This window comes from Pleurodeles waltl, chromosome 1_2 (assembly GCF_031143425.1).
Source record: "Pleurodeles waltl isolate 20211129_DDA chromosome 1_2, aPleWal1.hap1.20221129, whole genome shotgun sequence".
NCBI classification, from domain to species: Eukaryota; Metazoa; Chordata; class Amphibia; order Caudata; family Salamandridae; genus Pleurodeles; species Pleurodeles waltl.
Window position 1 is genome coordinate 835,096,364 of NC_090437.1, and position 17,762 is coordinate 835,114,125.

General features: G+C 42.5%; 1 protein-coding gene across 1 annotated transcript in view; it reads right to left on the reverse strand.

Moving 5' to 3' along the window:
• Positions 1-17,762, reverse strand: part of GLRA3 (glycine receptor alpha 3) — a 596,907-nt gene that overhangs the window by 120,386 nt on the left and 458,759 nt on the right. The window contains exon 6 of the mRNA XM_069244590.1: positions 9,772-9,909. Within this exon, the coding sequence (XP_069100691.1) occupies positions 9,772-9,909 (138 nt within the window). The remainder of the gene's footprint in view (positions 1-9,771; positions 9,910-17,762) is intronic.

Below are 17,762 nucleotides of genomic sequence, written 5' to 3' on the forward strand. Positions count from 1 at the left end.
TTCACAAACCTGTCTGTCTGCTGATATCATTCTACTGGCCTCTCTCTCAACCAGGGACAATCATTTGTAAAGGACAGAATGTCACTTCTGCTCCAAGGAACATGAACAAACTTCCCTCCCGAATCTCTCTCATTGTTAGGATTTTTACTGAATCCTTGTCCTGCTGCAAATTCACAGAACCCCTTTTACTTTTATCTCTTTTCTATGCCCATATACCTTCCCATTTGTCTAAGGCTCCCCATGTCTGAACATTTTTGAGTAACTCTCTAAGGTGTGCCTTCATCCCTGCAGATCTCATGTGTTAAAAGTCTTTTGTAACAAAATCTAACCGATAACTCCTTTTCAAATGTTTTGTCTTCACTATTTCTATACCATACTTCTCTGCCAGGTCTGCTAACCTCTGGTGCACATTGCTCACTTCCCTTGTAATTTTTGGGCACAGATTTCTCAACTCTGCCTCTGTGTAGGACTCTAATCTGTTCACGCCCATAGTTCCTTCAAGGAGCTCACCTGCTTCCATTCCTAGTCTTGTATAGTTCAGGTACTCCCCTCCCCTAGGAGCACTCTGTGGGGTATTTAGCTTGTCTAACCATTCAGTCAATTGTTGGGCTGTCACACCCTGCACTGAAATGTTACTGGCCTGAGCAAGTGGAACCTGTTGTTCCACTGTATTTGGGGACTGCGCTGTCAGTAATTTCAGTCTCTGACTAACATTCGAACCTATCACATTATCCGGAGGAACTCTGAAAAGACTAAGGCCTAGTAATTATCTCGATCCATTAAGGGTCGGTCCTACAGGGTCGATCCTACAGGTGATACTATTTGGATATTCTCATTAAGTCCTCCCCTCATCAAATTTTGACTCAGGACACATTGTCCATCTGCATTGTTTTTCTCTTGTGCAAATATTGGTACAATCGGACCAACAGTAACAGGTACAGATACAGCATCTGGGTTGTGCCTGATACTCAAGTTCTGTGGTTGCGCATATTCTGGCTCACCAGTACAGACATGTCTGTCTGAGTCCCTGTTATCAGAGTGTACTTAGGCATTACTTTTGGCTGCACTTGAGGTAGTAAAAGTGGAGTTGGCTTTGTTTGAACCAACATCGGCTTCAGGAAAACCTGTCCTGTAGACGCTATTAGATTTGTGGCACTTTCCACAATAGGTACATCAGGGTAAATTCTCAGGACACTTGACTGTGGCACATGATTATGTGGTTCCGGAGTAATAGGTACACTAAGACTACTTTGCATCGGACTCTGTGTCACATTCGGATTAACCTGTACTAGACTCATTGTTGCATTAACCTGGGTCGGAGCCAAAGGATCTGAACTGGTGATTGGACCACTCTTGTGTGCTGCATAGGGTGGGAGACGATTTCTCAATAACTGTAAAACAAACTCATCAACGTTTGATTGTTCCTCATATGTCAAAGATCTCCTAGTCTCCCCTGATTTCCACTCTCCACTCTCGAAAGGACTCCTATTTTTTTCTGGTAGCTTTCCTTCCTTCTCTCTCATTGTCCTGTGTAATCGCTGGAATCCTATTTTGTTTCTGGTAGCTTTCCTTCCTTCTCTCTCATTGTCCTGTGTAATCGCTGGAAACATCTTGATCCCCTGTAAAGTCTCCATTCTCTATACTTTCATACCAACGTCCCATCTAGCCTGCGCATGTGTCTTCTCTGCCTTTCTCATCCTCTACTAACTCCCAGACTGCTAATGCCTCGAACTGTGCTGGTCTCGGATGGGGCTTTAGGTCATACAGCACCCTCCTCAAATTCTCTAAGCTCCTCAAATTAAATGTTTCATGGGCAGGAAACGGTAAACTCCCATCCTTCTCTGTCACTTTGCGCCATTGCTTCAGCCAAAGACATGGCGCAACACCCTTTTCTTCGATTACAATGTAAGCTGGCGTACCTTCTGGCAGTGCAATATCCCCAATACTTGTTGTAATGTATGTATATGCCCTTAAATCAATCTTCAAAGCTTTGAAAAATGTAATTTTTGCGAGCTTTATGTTATTCAAAATCAAGTCAGGAAGTGACTTTTAATCCTAGAATTCTCTTTACCTACTTTCTCAACCAATTGCGCTTCACACACTGCTGCCAATCCATGTGCAACCCTTCTCACTAACCAACCTATCTCAGCGTGGCTCAAATGAGGTCACACTCACATGTACTGTAGCTGACAAAGTCTTGCAGTCTGTCTTCCTAAACTCAGGTTGACATGAAACTAATGCAAATTATTGCAAGCACTACACAAAATCAAAACCCAATTTGTCCTTTTACTACAGGTAAGGTAACAAAGTCACTTCATAACCTTTACAGATTTTTCACTGACGGGGTTTCACTCTAACAGCTACTCCTTCTTTCTCAGCTTCCCTGATTCATAAGCAAAATTTGCCTCTCAATTTTCACCCTCAACTGATCAGTTGGTCTTTCCTGGTGCACACAGGACTCGCCAGATCTCAGTAGAAAAATTCTCCCACTCACTTTGACTCACACATTGACTTGTCAACCACGCCCGATCGACCAATTAAACCAGACAAATTACAACAGAAACCAAGTGTCTCGCACACTTTTCAATATACTCCGGAGACTTGGACCACGCAGGGTCCGTATACCAACAATCAAGTGGGCAATTTTTTAGCACAAAGCGCCACACACATATGAAGTTCAATGACTTCCCTGCTCTCATACTGCCGAGTACGCACACTCCTACAACTTCATTTGGAGTATGCAAACTCCATAAACCCTCAGAAACCTCACAATTCATCTGTGATTTGCATAAGCTATGCAAGACCAAAACCTACTTCATTCACACTGTCACTGGAATGCCGAGAGCATCCTCAAAAAATCATTGCCAAGCTCCAAGATTCTGGGAAAATCATCTTAAGGACTGAGGGGCACATTTTCTCTCCAATTTGTATCATTGAATCTAGCAAATCCAAAATTTCACCAATTTCTCCAAATCTTCAAATTATTTTGCTCTCTCTGTAAGACTAATGCTTATCTATCTACCATCTCTGGGGATACCTGTTATTTCTTGCTTACAATCTTTGGGACCAAATACTCTTCTGCCTCTCTCTGGACCATATGATGGGTTCTTAACAAGACTAACCATGTACCGGGCATCTATGATGGGCTCTTAAGGAGACTAACCATGTACTGGGCATCTATGATGGGCTCTTAAGGAGACTAACCATCAATCTCTGCTACCATCTCTGTTAGCGCATCAGACCTTAATAATTAAACTTACAAGGAGACGCAAATAGGTTAATGAACCTTTTGACTCGCTTCGAGGTTTTTCCACCATATAGCCTGTACATGCAGATCAATAATCAATGACAATCAATGACACTAGTAATCAATAGAAGTCAGTAATTGTCACACACAATGACCTTGCATTCATGAAGAACCACACCTTTATCTAACAGTTAGTATGTTTATTTCCCTATAATAACAATGCTAATATCATGTAACTCATTCTCAAAATCAAATGATAAACATACAGAAACAACACTGGCTGTCCAAAGCAGCAAAAGAATTGCAATCTAATCAATGCTTGTGCTGCTACACATTCTAAGGTTACAGTCTCACAAGTACCATTACCCATTATTGATTTGAGGCACAATCTCATAAGTGTACTGATCATTCAATTTGATTGCCAGCATGGCTACTCTTCTTTTTGACATCATAAGCCCCAAATCTTCCTCAAAGCCCCAAGACTCTGACCTCCCAACAATATCAAGCCAAAATTGCCTACCATCCTCCACCCACCCCTGCAGCTCCCCTAAGCCTCAACCCCCCACCATTCCCTACCAACCAAATATAACCTAACCCAAACCTGTCCCTTTCATAGAGTGGGACTTTGAAGTACTCACAAACGCGGGCCATGCTATTGACCCAACAATGATTAGCATCCAATCCGGTGTCAACCCACCACCACCATCCCCAAAAGGGACTGACGGGGGAAAAAACACTGCAAACTCTGATAGCCATTGGGACATTAGGACATACCCATCCAATATCGAAAGAGAAAGAAAAAGAAAAAGAAAAAGAAAAAGAAAAAAAGGAAAGAGCAAAGTGAGGGAGTTGAATTACTAGAAAAAGATAAAAGAAATAGGAAGAATATAAGGGATAAATAGCAAGAGAAAATCTCGAGTTGATTCCCTCTAGGACCTGGCAAATACAAAAAACAGCAGGTCTTTAGTCATAAGAGTCCCTCCCTGACTGCAGCTGTGCTCGCGCATTTTCCGGATCCTGACAGAATCTTGTTTGACCCTTATGAGTAATCCTCAAATTGGCAGGTTCCAGCAGGACAACCATTGCCCCTAATTTCAGAAAAGATGGTATAATCTCCAACAGGCACTATCTGTGTTCCACCGTTTTACAACAAAAGTTGGACCTAACAGAGAAGTCTACCCTACATGTGTGTACTGGCTTATTTGGCTTGGCCAGTTGAAAGACAAGGTGCTGGAACATAAAATCCCCAATATTAATTAAGGTCACCCTTAGGTATTCGGCAGCCTGACCCAGTTTGGGCTTACGGAATGTAAATCAATCTGTCCACTGTTTTTGACAGTCTATATCCCAATCATTGAGCTGTGGGAAAGCCTGCTGGAAGAGATAGACAATATATTTCCTGGGATCATCTCCCTCATGTCCTTATGGTATTCCCAGTACCCAGGGGTTATTACATCTCATACTGTTCTCAACATTCTACAATTTTTGCTACATGAACTGTAATCTGTCATCATGCTGTTTCATTTAATTCTTCATGCCCTGTGTAGATTAGCCAGCAGGTTAGACGATTGGGTTGAGATGTTTGCGCAGTGTGGTCATGCTTATAGACATCTTTTTAAGTACCACCTGTCTCTTCATGCAAGAAGTTTTCAAGGCCAATGAGTTCTTCTTTATTCCTCCCTGTGCTGTATGAGCAGGTCATAAATTGGGGATAAGGAGGGGGTTTCCTCCCTTGTAGTGGGTAGACTTTCCAGTGGCGAAGGTTCTGGATTCTTCAGGCCTTGCAACTGCAATTCCACAGAAGATGCAATTCAATTCATTGGAACATCTGCCTCTTTAGAGGTTGCTTTGGTGGGAGTAAGTTCCACCCCTCTTGGATCCCATATAAGCTCAACCTCCCCAGTGTCTCCAACCACCCCTGGTGAGCCCACACAATTCACTGGAGACAACCCCGCTTACTAATTGACCTTAACTTGACTCCAACTTTCTGGGCACTGAACTGTCCCTGCCTCCCCCAATCGCCTCGATTATATGACCCAGCGTAGCCTCGTCAGAGAGGTCAAACAATGAAAAAAAGGGCATCAAGATCCTCTTGGGTGTCGTTCAGCTCATTAAGGGTACATGCCCCCAGAGCAGTGACAGATGCAATAGAACCCTCGGAATTGATTGATTGCTGGATGGCTGTCCCTTCTGAGAGTACCAGAGCCAGAGGAAGAGTCATGGGTAGCCCCATATGGTAATCATTATCAATGGAGTTTTCCATAACCATGCGGTTTCTCCCAGTATTAGTCCCAGGATTAGTCAGATCGACTAATGTCACTACAGCATGAGAACCTGATGCCTCTGATAGCATCATCATGGGACTGGCTGGGGTAGACACTACCTCAGGAGTTGGTATTGTGGCCCCAAGTAGGGGTGCGGCAGTAGCAGAGCTCCTGAGTTTCTCCCCTCTTGAGCGAAACAAATTAATCATAGTTCACTTGACGGTTGTGAGAGAAGAGACCTTTAAAGGTGCACATACCTTAGTGCTCAGGGCCCGGAGCAGTATTGGTGATGAGGAGCCTCTTGGTTTAAGAGTGGGCCCCCCTCACCTTGCACTCCTTGCTCTGCTTCAGGAAGATGAATCCTCAAGGAATCACCAGCATCAACATCAACTATAGTCCTTCTGTTTTCACAGGGGGGTTGATCTCTGAGCACTGATTTGGGCTCTTCGGGCTGCTTGGGCTGTTTATTGGTTTCATTACATTCAATTCTGATAGAGGTATTAAATCTAATAGGATTATTAAGTACAGTGTATATGGTTACGCAGTTGACAATTGAATAATGGAATATTCAATTTCAGGCATTTATATATATCGAAAGTTAGCTAAATTGCAACATATACTTGTTGATATATTATTGCCTATGTAACCGTTACAAGATGGCACTTATTATTGCACTTGGACATATGTTTGTATGGTGGTTTGAGTCCTTCCTTTATGTCTATGTATGTGTATTTATTTCTGTTGTATGTAGTATTAACCCATCCGTGAACAAGGCTACGGCTGAAACGCGTTGGGAGGAAGACCAATTTTCTTCCAATATATTTTGAAATTGTCCGTCTTGCGTCTTGACTTTTTGTCCTAGTGGGTGAAGAAAATTGATTAAATATTAATGGGATTCCCGATCCCATATCAAGACCGCCGTGTGTGAGCCTCAATAAGTCGGGGTTCTTTTGATGTTTTGATGACTATATATATATATATATATATATATATGTTTTTTTAAGACATTAAGAAAAGTAATGAAGTCTGTGAATAATAGATATACTATATCACTCCAGTCTTTGCAACAGTAGTGAAAGTGTATACTTTCAGAGAGGTTAAATTTAGTATTCCCAAACCAGTTTGTTGAAGAGTGGGGAAAGTGTTGGACTTTGGAGGGGTAAGATTTACCATGCCCACTCCAGTCTGTGCAACAGTAGAGAAAGCACTGGACTTTGGGGGGATAAAATGTACTCTTCCCACTCCATTCTGTGCAAAAGTAACGAAAGCGTTGGACTTTGAAAGGATAACATGTACTATTCCGACTCCAGTCTATGCAACAATAGGGAAAGTGTTGGACTTAAGAGTGTTTCAATTTATTATTCCCAATCCAGTGTGTGCAACAGTAGGGAAAGCATTGGACTTCAGAGGGATTCTACATATTATTCCCATTCCAACCTGTGCAACAGTAGGGAATGTGTTGAACTTCTGAGTGGCATGATCTACTATTCCCACTCTAGTCTGAGCAACAGTAAGGCAAGCGTTGGACTTCGGAGGGGTAAAATTTAGTATTTCAGCTTGAGTCTGTGCAACAATAGGGAAAATCTGGAGCTTTGGAGTGCTGAAATTTACCTTTCTTATGACAGACTGTGCAACACTGCAACAGTAGGTAAAGCATTGGACTTCGAAGGGGTTAAATTTAGTATTTCCACTCCAGTCTGTGCAACAGTAGGGAAAGCATTGGTCTTCAAAGGGGTAATATTTACTATTCCCACTCCAGTCTGTGCAACAATAATCAAAGTGTTAGATGTCAAAGGGGTAATACTTATCATTTTCACTCCAGTCAGTGCAGCAGTAAGGAATGTACGTCACTTCAAAACACATAACAAATTTAAATAACCTAATTAATTTAATAGAAATACAAAACTCTTAATAAGAACATGATTAACCAAAACATATATATATATATATATATTATATATATATATATATATATATATATATATATATATATATATATATATATTCAAAAGTCAACGTCCTGCAGTTTCTGACTCAACCACCTCACGGGGCCGGTGCACGATTCCGGATGCAGGCTCCGTAATTATCAAAGAAAATCCTCCCAGTTCACCATCACAAGGAGAACACCGGCACTCTGTACTGCTGCACAATTAATCATTTATTTTAGACTGGTTACACGAAAGTGAAATAACATCCTAAGGTCACGGGCAACGCGTTTCAACCTAAACAGTCTTCTTCATAACCCACCTTATTTGAAAACTTAAAATATAACTAAACAAAATAAGTATAACACAGCTAACATACTGAATAATCATTTAAATAATTATTAATCAATTAATAATTAATTGTTAAATATACATCACCTAAATAACGTCCTACCTTATGGCCATACAAACTCAGCAGCCCACATCTAATATGTAATTTAACAAATATAATAATTTACCAATTTATATAATTAATAATCCATGAAATAAATAATAATAAATTAATAATTACATGTTAAATAGTTATCACTTAATTCACTTACCACCCCATGCCCCTACAAACCCAGCAACCTGCACCTATTATATAACTAAAAATATAATTATTGTACAATTTACATAATAAATAAATATTTAAAAGTAAATTAATAATTCATTGTTAATTAACTATATTTAATTTACTCCCACTCTATAGTCCTAAACCCCATCAGCCCACATCTAATATATAACTAAAAACAATAATTATTATCCAATGTTATGAAATTATTGTCCAAAGTACTCAATTTAAAATCAATTAAATAATATAAAAAGGAAAAATTAAATGATAATTAATTTCTCACCCTATAGCCCTACAAGCTCAGCAACCATCACCTAATATATCACTAACATATAGTTATTACACCATATTTACATACCTAATATTCAAATAAATAATTAGCAAGGAAATAATAATTAATTGCTAATTAATTATTACTTAAATAACTTTCCATTCTATGCTCCTACAAACATAGCAGCCCACACTTAATATATAACTTAAAATATATATTTATTGCACAATTTACAAAATTATTAATCAATTAAATAATTGCTACATTAAAATTATGTGTTAATCATACTTGAAAAACTTCCCAAATTATATCCCTACAAACCTAGCAACCTTCTACAACACCATAATTGACTATTAGCAATTAAATCAAAAATGTTACATCACCTAAAATTACTAATTATATTTGAAAATATTATTAGCAATTATATAAAGAATAGTAACACATAAATTTAGTATATGAACTAAAACACATAAAGATAATTAGAAACTGTCATTTTTGACAACTATATTTCAGTGAAAACGATTATAACAACAAAGATATTCTCAAAAACAATATTACTTACCTAAAAAACAACAATAACATATTTCTGCACCACAATGTTTTTGAATCACAACATATTTTTTCCATTATTTATTTAACTACATATTTATGACTCAATATTTGTTCTAAATAACATTGTCCACTCACCTTTAATACATTTGCCCAACCATGTCTTCTGTCCTCCCTGCATGGACCCATCATTCCATTCCTCCATCAATTCAGCTACTCAAGAACCCACATATCAATCCATCCATCTTTTCATCCATTTTTCCCTTCATCCATCTATTTGCTATTCCATCCACCAGTCAGTCCTACCACCAGTCCGCTGATAAGTTTTATCAACTCTGAATTTATTCTTGCATTCTATGTCCATCAGTCCTACCAACCTTCTATATGAGCTTTAGTTTGCGATGAATCTTTGAAATCAAGAGAGCTTTATGACTGAAAGGTGATGCACAGAACATATTGTTGGGATTTTTTTTGAAGAAGGAAAGAATTTCTAATGCTTTAGGTTTTATGTACTTTATATGGCTATTCTCCATGATTTCATGTAAAGCAAAGACATTTTTTGTGTCCATTCGCTTAGCCAATCAACGAACCATTGATGAGAAAAAGTGAGCTCATATGGCATATATTTCTGTAAATAATTATGCCACTGCAATCTCTGTAAACCAGAATAGTTGACGCAAAAATGCACAAGCACAGTTTTAATCTATCTAAACTAATCATGTTGGGCTACAATTGCACCAGCATGCATGTAATCTATGTAGAGGGTCTGACTCCCTGGTTAGTTAGGTCCCCATCAATTAACAGATTTATTTATTGAAGGGCAAATTGAATGCATGACTAATATCTCATATTTCTTTTCAACAGCAGGCAACTGCAAAGGAGCAGAAGGTTCTTTTACATACCTGTATTGTAGTTCTTGGTGCAGTAACGTAAGTCCTTTTCTTCTTTCAAAAGAAACTGTGGCAATGTGAGGCCATCTGCTATCTGTACAGGCCCCTGCTCTTGCCATTCAAAGATGAGATCATTCATTGTATATCCAACTGTAAAAGATAAATCACTTGTAAAATGTTTTCCAGTGAATAAAGTGCTTTCTAAGCAATCTGCAACATAAAAGCTCATACAACTACATGAGCTAGTGCAAAATGATATTCTGTGTATCTGTTCACAAGCAAAGAATCAGTCATTTTTCAATACATCTATTGAGTAAGTAGCAAAATCCTTCAACAAAAAACTGCTACATATTAGAAACACAGGTTGGATTTCTGCAAAATGTGCCATAGTGGCCACTCCCATTGTGGACTTTTTGAAATATTAGCACTTGCCGTGATCAGACATATATTTAGGTTTGGGGGCTCCAGTATCTACTATTTCAACAATTTATGTAGATGTGAGGATAACGGATGGATGTAATCAAAGTTTGGTAGGTAGAGGTATGAGGGCGTTAATGTGTGGAGTGAATAGTATATGATAAGCAAGGAAATTTGAAAGTCCATCTATATTACCTAATGTAACATCACTTTTGACAAACTACTTTTTAAATATGGTAGTCAATGTAGAAATGTATGCCTAAGTAGGCAAAAGATTAGACCTTTTTTGGAACCCTTTCACCTAGTATAGGTGGGTGGGTGAAGGGCCTTTTGAATTAGCACATGTAACAGTTCTTTACTATTGTAGACGGCTGCTGAGAATATCAGGAATATTACACTCCAAGTGCTTGTTTAGTAAGAGTAAGTGTTAATTACTAAATGAGTGATTAGGGTGTAATATTCTTGATATGACAAGGGTGGGTGATTGAGACAGTCAAAGACATTTCAGGAATAAAGTTAAACTGCTCCCGCATGAAGAGATGCATTGTGGAACTTGTGTCCATTTGATGAATAAGCAATGGGAGTATGTTTAGTGGGTATAAAGAAGTGTAATTGAAAGATTCTCTGTGGGAACCGGCATTGAGAAAGGCCAATTCATGCGAAAACGTGTATGTCAGATATAAATAAATCCATTTTGTGAACCTGCTGAGTGCTCCTTGATGTTGCTTGTGAAGGGGTTTTGTTGGCAAATATTAAAATGTGCAGCCACTTGCACAAGAAAGAGGCACCCGATCTATAAAGTGTTTGGCAGTCATAAAAATAATTTTTGGACAGAGATATTAGGAAGACTGTCAGAACTCCCACCACCCCGAAAGGAAAGTTGCACCTTCAGACACTAGGGGGGTCATTCTGACCCCGGCGGTCTAAGACCGCCGGGGCCAGGGTCGGCGGGAGCACCGCCGACAGGCCGGCGGTGCCCCGCAGGGCATTCTGACCGCGGCGGTTCGGCCGCAGTCAGAAGAGGCAAACCGGCGGTCTCCCGCCGGTTTACCGCTGCCCTTAGAATCCCCCATGGCGGCGCAGCTTGCTGCGCCGCCATGGGGGATTCTGACACCCCCTACCGCCATCCTGTTCCTGGCGGTTCGCCCGCCAGGAACAGGATGGCGGTAGGGGGTGCCGCAGGGCCCCTGGGGGCCCCTGGGGGCCCCTGCCGTGCCCATTCCAATGGCATGGGCACGGCAGGGGCCCCCGTAAGAGGGCCCCGCAAAGTATTTCAGTGTCTGCTAAGCAGCACCTGAAATACGTGACGGGTGCAACTGCACCCGTCGCACCCCTGCAACTCCGCCGGCTCAATTCTGAGCCGGCGTCCTCGTTGCAGGGGCATTTCCTCTGGGCCAGCGGGCGCTCTTTTGGAGAGCGCCCGCCGGCCCAGAGGAAATGTCTAAATGGCCGCCGCGGTCTTTTGACCGCGGTGCGGTCATTCAGCGGCAGTACCTTGGCGGACGGCCTCCGCCGTCCGCCAGGGTCATAATCAGGCCCTAGGTCTACATTTCAAGGGTAAGCATTAGATACTGAAGGAGCACTTTGGGTGTAATATTCCTGATATGGCAAAGGCGGCTGATTGAAAGACAGAAACATTTCATGAATAAAGTTCAACTGCTCCCACATGAAGAGATGCATTGTGGAACTCATATCTATTTGATAAATAACCAATGGGAGTGTGTTTAGTCGATATAAAGAACTGTAATTGGAAGACTCTCTGTGGGAACCAGAATTGAGAAAGGCAAATTCACGCTGAAACCAATTGGCCTGATATAAATCAACTGTGGGAACCCGCTAAGTGCTCCTTGATGTTCCTGGTGGACCGTTGTTGTTGGCAAATATTAAAATGTGCAGCCACTTGCACAAGAAGGAGGGACCCGATCTACAAAGTGCTTCGCAGTCATAAAAGTAAATTGGACTGCACTATCCATGCCTATGCAATGGGCAGCACAGGGGCCGCCCAGCCTAGCACCCTTGGAATGCTTCCAAGGGTGCTGCGTGCTACTATATTGGTCTCAGACACCTTAAAGGAGATGAGGTCAATATTGTAGCACTGTTCCCGCCAAATGGCCCAGCGGGAAAGTTGTAATACAATGTTCCCGCCAGACAGCCCAGCAGGAACATTGCAATAAGACAGGGGGATGCCACCTGTATGACAGTGGCGCCCTCCCTGTGAGTTTGGTGGTTGGCTCGTCCAGCCGCCAAACTTGTAATGGGGGCCTATGTGTGCGGTGGGGGACCTCGCCCCCTGCACCCCCAGGGACCACCACCTCGTCAGGGCAGAATTTGTAAATCAATGTGGGGGGGCTGCCCTCCCCTGCAGCCCCAGGGACAGCCACCTCCCCAGAGCACAAACTAAAACTGAAAGCAGGGGCCATGGGCCCCCGCAGCATTGGGGACCACCACCTCCCAGGGGCAGAATTTAAAATTTAATGCATTGGAGACATGTGGCCCGCACAGCCCCAGGGGCCACCACCTCCCCAGACCACATCTTTCAATCTAATGCGGAGGGCTGCCTGGCTCACTCACCGCCCCAGGGACTGCCACCTCCCTGGACCACAAATTAAAATTGCATATGGGGAGACTGACCGGCCCCCCTGTAGGCCCGGGGACTGCCACCTTTCCAGGGCTATAATCTTTAAATGAGGGGGCACACAGCCCTGCAGCCCGGGTAACCATCATCTCCCAGGGGCAGAAATTAAAAATGAATGTGGGAATCCGCATGGCCCACCTGCAACACTGGGGACCACCTCTTCCCCAGGGAAAATCTTTCAATCTAATGCAGGGGCCACGGCATAAATTTGGGCCTTAGCCAGTTATAGATCTGCAGTCCTTTACAATAATGGACTTTGTTTTTCTCTTTAAATTAAGTGAAATATTTGTAAAAGTGAAAATAATAAGACTATTTCAAAAGGTCAGATCCCAAAATGCATTGTTACTAGGAGTGTGCCAAGTTGCTCGTGATTTTCTATGAGCTCTGTAAAGGTCCACTGAAATGTTTCCAAACTAAGCGAAGTTCAAGTTGTCAGTACAAGGCCCTGCATGAAAATAAAGACTGTCATGATAAATGAATATTGCAATGCTATGAATGTACCCAAATTGGGCTTAGGCGCGTAAGATATATGTAACAGTAAACCGTGTTTGCAATGTAGTAACAATGCATATAATGTACTCATTATTTAACTTATTTTCAAATTAAATTACATGCTATTTTTCCACAGCGCACTTCTGTATTGTTGTGGGCTGCTGTGCTCACTCTATTGTATTTGTTTCTGGGACCTCTTACACTCTCTGTCCACAGAAGAAAATGTTCACAGCAGCAAGCTTGATAGAGACAGGGTTAGAAGCAGGCTGTCACCACAAGCTTCTGGAGAAAACTACTATTCTCAGGGCCTGAGGGCTAGGTAGGATACAGTTTTCGCCACAGACCTTTGTAAAGTACTCAGGAATTCTTCAGTTCCGGAAGCTGTTCTTCTTTAACTCCTGTTGGTTTCCTGCTGGGATGGGGTTAAACATTGCAATTTCCAAGGTAAATTCATGCTTTTCCCACCATCTTGTGCAGCAATATTAACTATTTTCTGCCCTAGAGATATGCTTTCAGGAGTTGATTCATATCTAATGCCGTCATTATCTAAATAAATACCTCAATGTCTCTTATTCAAGCAGAAAGCATGTATTTCTTGTCAGAATAATGAAACTCATCTCTACATGAAGCTGTATTATACGGATGACAGTAGGACATGGCCTGGCAGCTGGACTGTTTCTACCCTAACAGGACAACAAATAATTTGCTCCCTGTGTGGAGTAGGTTGTAGCCCAAAGTCTCTAACAATAGCTAGAATTAATTCAAGCATACCATCGATCATTTTTTTATTTCTCTGATCTTGGTGTAGGAAGGTCCATATTTATACTTTTTTTGGGCCGCATTTGAATCCTTTTTTTACGCAAAAGCAGCACAAACATACAATATAGAATTATGGCTCATATTTATGCTTTTTTGCACTGCATTTGCATAATTTTTTATGCAAAAGTGCCGCAAACTTACAAAATATAATTGTAATTTGTAAGTTTGCGCCGGCAATAAATGTGGCACAAAAATTTTATAAATATGGGCCTATATTTTGTACGTTTACACCGCTTTTGTGTCACAAAATGACACAAATGCTGTGCAAAAAATGTATAAATATGGGCCAAAGTGTGGTAGGTATGGATGGATGTGGGTATGTGGCTATTTTTTTCATTGGATTCACATCACATCTATATGATCAGGCCTCACAAGGTAGAAAGTGGTCTGAATTGCTCTAGTCCAATTCCTTGGGTTGTGGTCTGGCAATTCAGACCTGGCTAATCCCAGGAGAGTAGGACCAACGGTGCTTTGCATGTCGTGGCACTAATCTGGCAATCTGGACTCCAGGAGAGGGATGAGAATATCCACAATTTGCTGAACCCAGAGACAACTATACAAGAGTATTTGCTAGTTAATAGAAGACCCACAAACATGGGAATGGGGCAAGAGAAAAAAACACAGATATTGTCACTCTGTCTGTTCTTAATGCTGGCTCGACCTGTATCACAAAAGTGTTGATAGCGAAATAAAAGAAACACTTCTTTGAAATGTCATCATCTGAATTCCACTTCACTAAACCTAAGAAGATGTTTGATACAACCTGTAGCAGTCTCTGCTTTTCCAGCTTTCCAGAGTTAGATGGAACTCTGGGACTTCCTACAGCTGCATTGCAAACAGACCTCCTATAATATGTGCAAGAAGTAACCTTAACATTGCGCATTTCACCATCGAGAACTACATTCAGTATATTGCAAATATACTTTGTGATGATTCTCAGTGTAACAAATTTGCACACTGCTACATAATAACTACACATCACAACTGTTGCACCTGGCCCTTTCTGCAGGGTCATCCCCAGTCTTTTTGCCTCCTTCCTCCTAATTTTTCTGACCATTTGTTTGTTGGCTTTAGGACTCTGGGTAGTTTACCACTGCTAAAATAGTGCTAAACTGCATATGCTGTCTGTGTAAGTTGTACTGTTGATTGGTTTATCCATGATTGGCATATTCGATTTACTGGTAATTCCCTAGTAAAGTGCACTAGAGGTGCACAGGGCCTGTAAGTCAAATGCTGTTAGTGGGCCTGCAGCACTGGTTGTGCCACCCACATTAGTAGCCCAGTAAACATGGATCAGACCTGCCATTGCAGTGTCTGTGAGGGCAGTTTTAAACTGCCAATTAAACTTGGCAAGTGTACCCACTTGCCAGGCCTAATCCTCCCCTTTCACTACATTTCAGGCACCCCTATGGTAGGCCCTAGGTAGCCCCATGGGCAGGGTGCAGTGCATTTAAAAGGTAGGACATGTACTGGCGTGTTTTACATGTTCTAACAGTGAAATACTGCCAAGTTCGGATTTCACTGTTGCAAGGTCTATCTCCCTCATAGGTTAACATGGGGGCTGCCTTTAAATAACTTTAAAGTGTAGATTTCCATTGAGGGCAGATAGAAATATGGAGTTTGGGGTCTCTGCACGAACAATAAAAAAATACATCTTTTAGTGAAGTTGGTTTTTAGATTGTGAGTTTGAAACTACCACCTTTAGAAAGTAGGCATTTTCCTGCTTAAACCATTTTGTGACTCTGCCTGTTTGTGGATTACCATCTGGAGCAGTTTGACAGTTGGGTTGTTCACATCTCTCCTCTAGGCAGTGACAAAAAGGGAGCTGGGGTGTAGCCTGCATATCCTGATGAGCCATCTGAGATAGAGGGGAGGGAGGAGTGGTCATTTACACATGAAAGGACTGTGCCTGCTCTCACACAATGCAGTCTCCAACTCCCTGGAGTGTGTCTGGAGCCTGGCCTGGACAAGGAAGGATCTCATAAACACTAGAGACTTTGCTTTGAAGATTGCCAACTTCAAAAGCAGAAAGGGGTATAAGAAGAAGTCCCAAAACCTCTGCCCAGGAGAAGAGCTGACGAGCTAAAGGAGGAGTACTGTCCCTTTGCTGTGTTACTTTGCTGGACTGGCCTGCAATTGCTGCTTCTGCCCGAAGAGAATGCAATGGGTAAACTTTGCTGTGTTCTGCTTGAGAAAGTCCTCCAAGGGCTTGGAGTAGAGCTTGCCTCCTATTGGAAGTCTCAGGGACACCAAAGACTTCAGTTTCCTCGACCTGCAGCACTGGGAAATGTGTGTTTTGTGCTGTTCAAGAGGAGAAACCACTGAAACGCCACTGACGCTGCTGGCCTGCACCGTAACCTGCCAAGGACGCACAGAGCCGCACTGCTCCGCTTCACACCACGACCCTGGTCTCAACGACGCCATCATCGGACGACTTCCCCGAGCCGCTGCTCGCACCACGACCTGTGGGCCCTGCACTCCAGCATCGCCTGCTCACACGGCAGCCTGGGCATGCCCAATGACACTGCTCCTGCTGACACCGCTGCCGCTGCCTGCACTGTGGCCTGTGGACACCGCTTGTGAGGTAGACAAAGCACCGTACCATCCTGCACTGCAGCCCCAGTCCACCGACGCCAGCACCATCGACTCCAGTGTTGTCACGAGGCATCCTGCCCACACCGTGGCCTGTGGACACCGCTCAGGACGGTCACAAAGCACCGTCCCATCCCGCACCGCTGTCTTGGGCCTACCGACGACAGCGCTTCAGCATGATGACCCCGCTGCCTGAACTGTGACCTGGTGACACCGCACGTCACACCGCCCCGCTTCACACCTCAGCCCTAGTCTCTCAGACGCTGCTGGATGCCGTCATCAAGCCGCTGCCTGCACTGTGACCTGTGGGCACCGCATGTCACATTGACCCACTTTGCACGCATCCCCGATGCCATCCACGCCATCATTCCTGACTTCATCAGCCTGGAGTTCGATCCGGAACACATGTGACTTCAAGGGCCTGACGACCAACACACCGACTCCGGAACTGACACAGAGACGCCAGCGATGCCACTCTCCGGAGCTCACTGCGAGGATCACAACACCCTGCAAATCCAAAGAACTGTTTGCGGGTCTTCCCGACACCGTAGCTTACCCGCGACACTGTGGTTGGCCTGAATTGTTGGTTTTGTTGATCACGATGCCGTGGTGGAGCTATCGACTTTAAGGAACTGTATTTTTGAGTAAATCTTGCAGAACTCATATATTACTGTATGGTGGATTTTTATCGTATTTGGTCTTGTCTTATATAGATAAATGTTGGCTATTTTTCTAAAACTGCTTTGGTGTCCTTTTGTAGTGTTTTCATTTATTGCTGTGTGTTATGTGCAAATGCTTTACACATTGTTTCTGAGATAATCCTGACTGCTTGTGCCAAGCAACCAAGGAGATGAGCAGGGGTTATCTGAGTGGGTATCTCCCTTATCCTGACTACAGTGAGGGTCCCTACCTGGACAGGGTTCAAACCGACTGGCAACTAGAGACCTAATTTTTCAACAACAACCATACATTTTCTCCTCACAATAAACAAGCAGTTCCCCACCTAATGCAACACCTTAATACTGTATATGATTTTAAAGATAGGCAA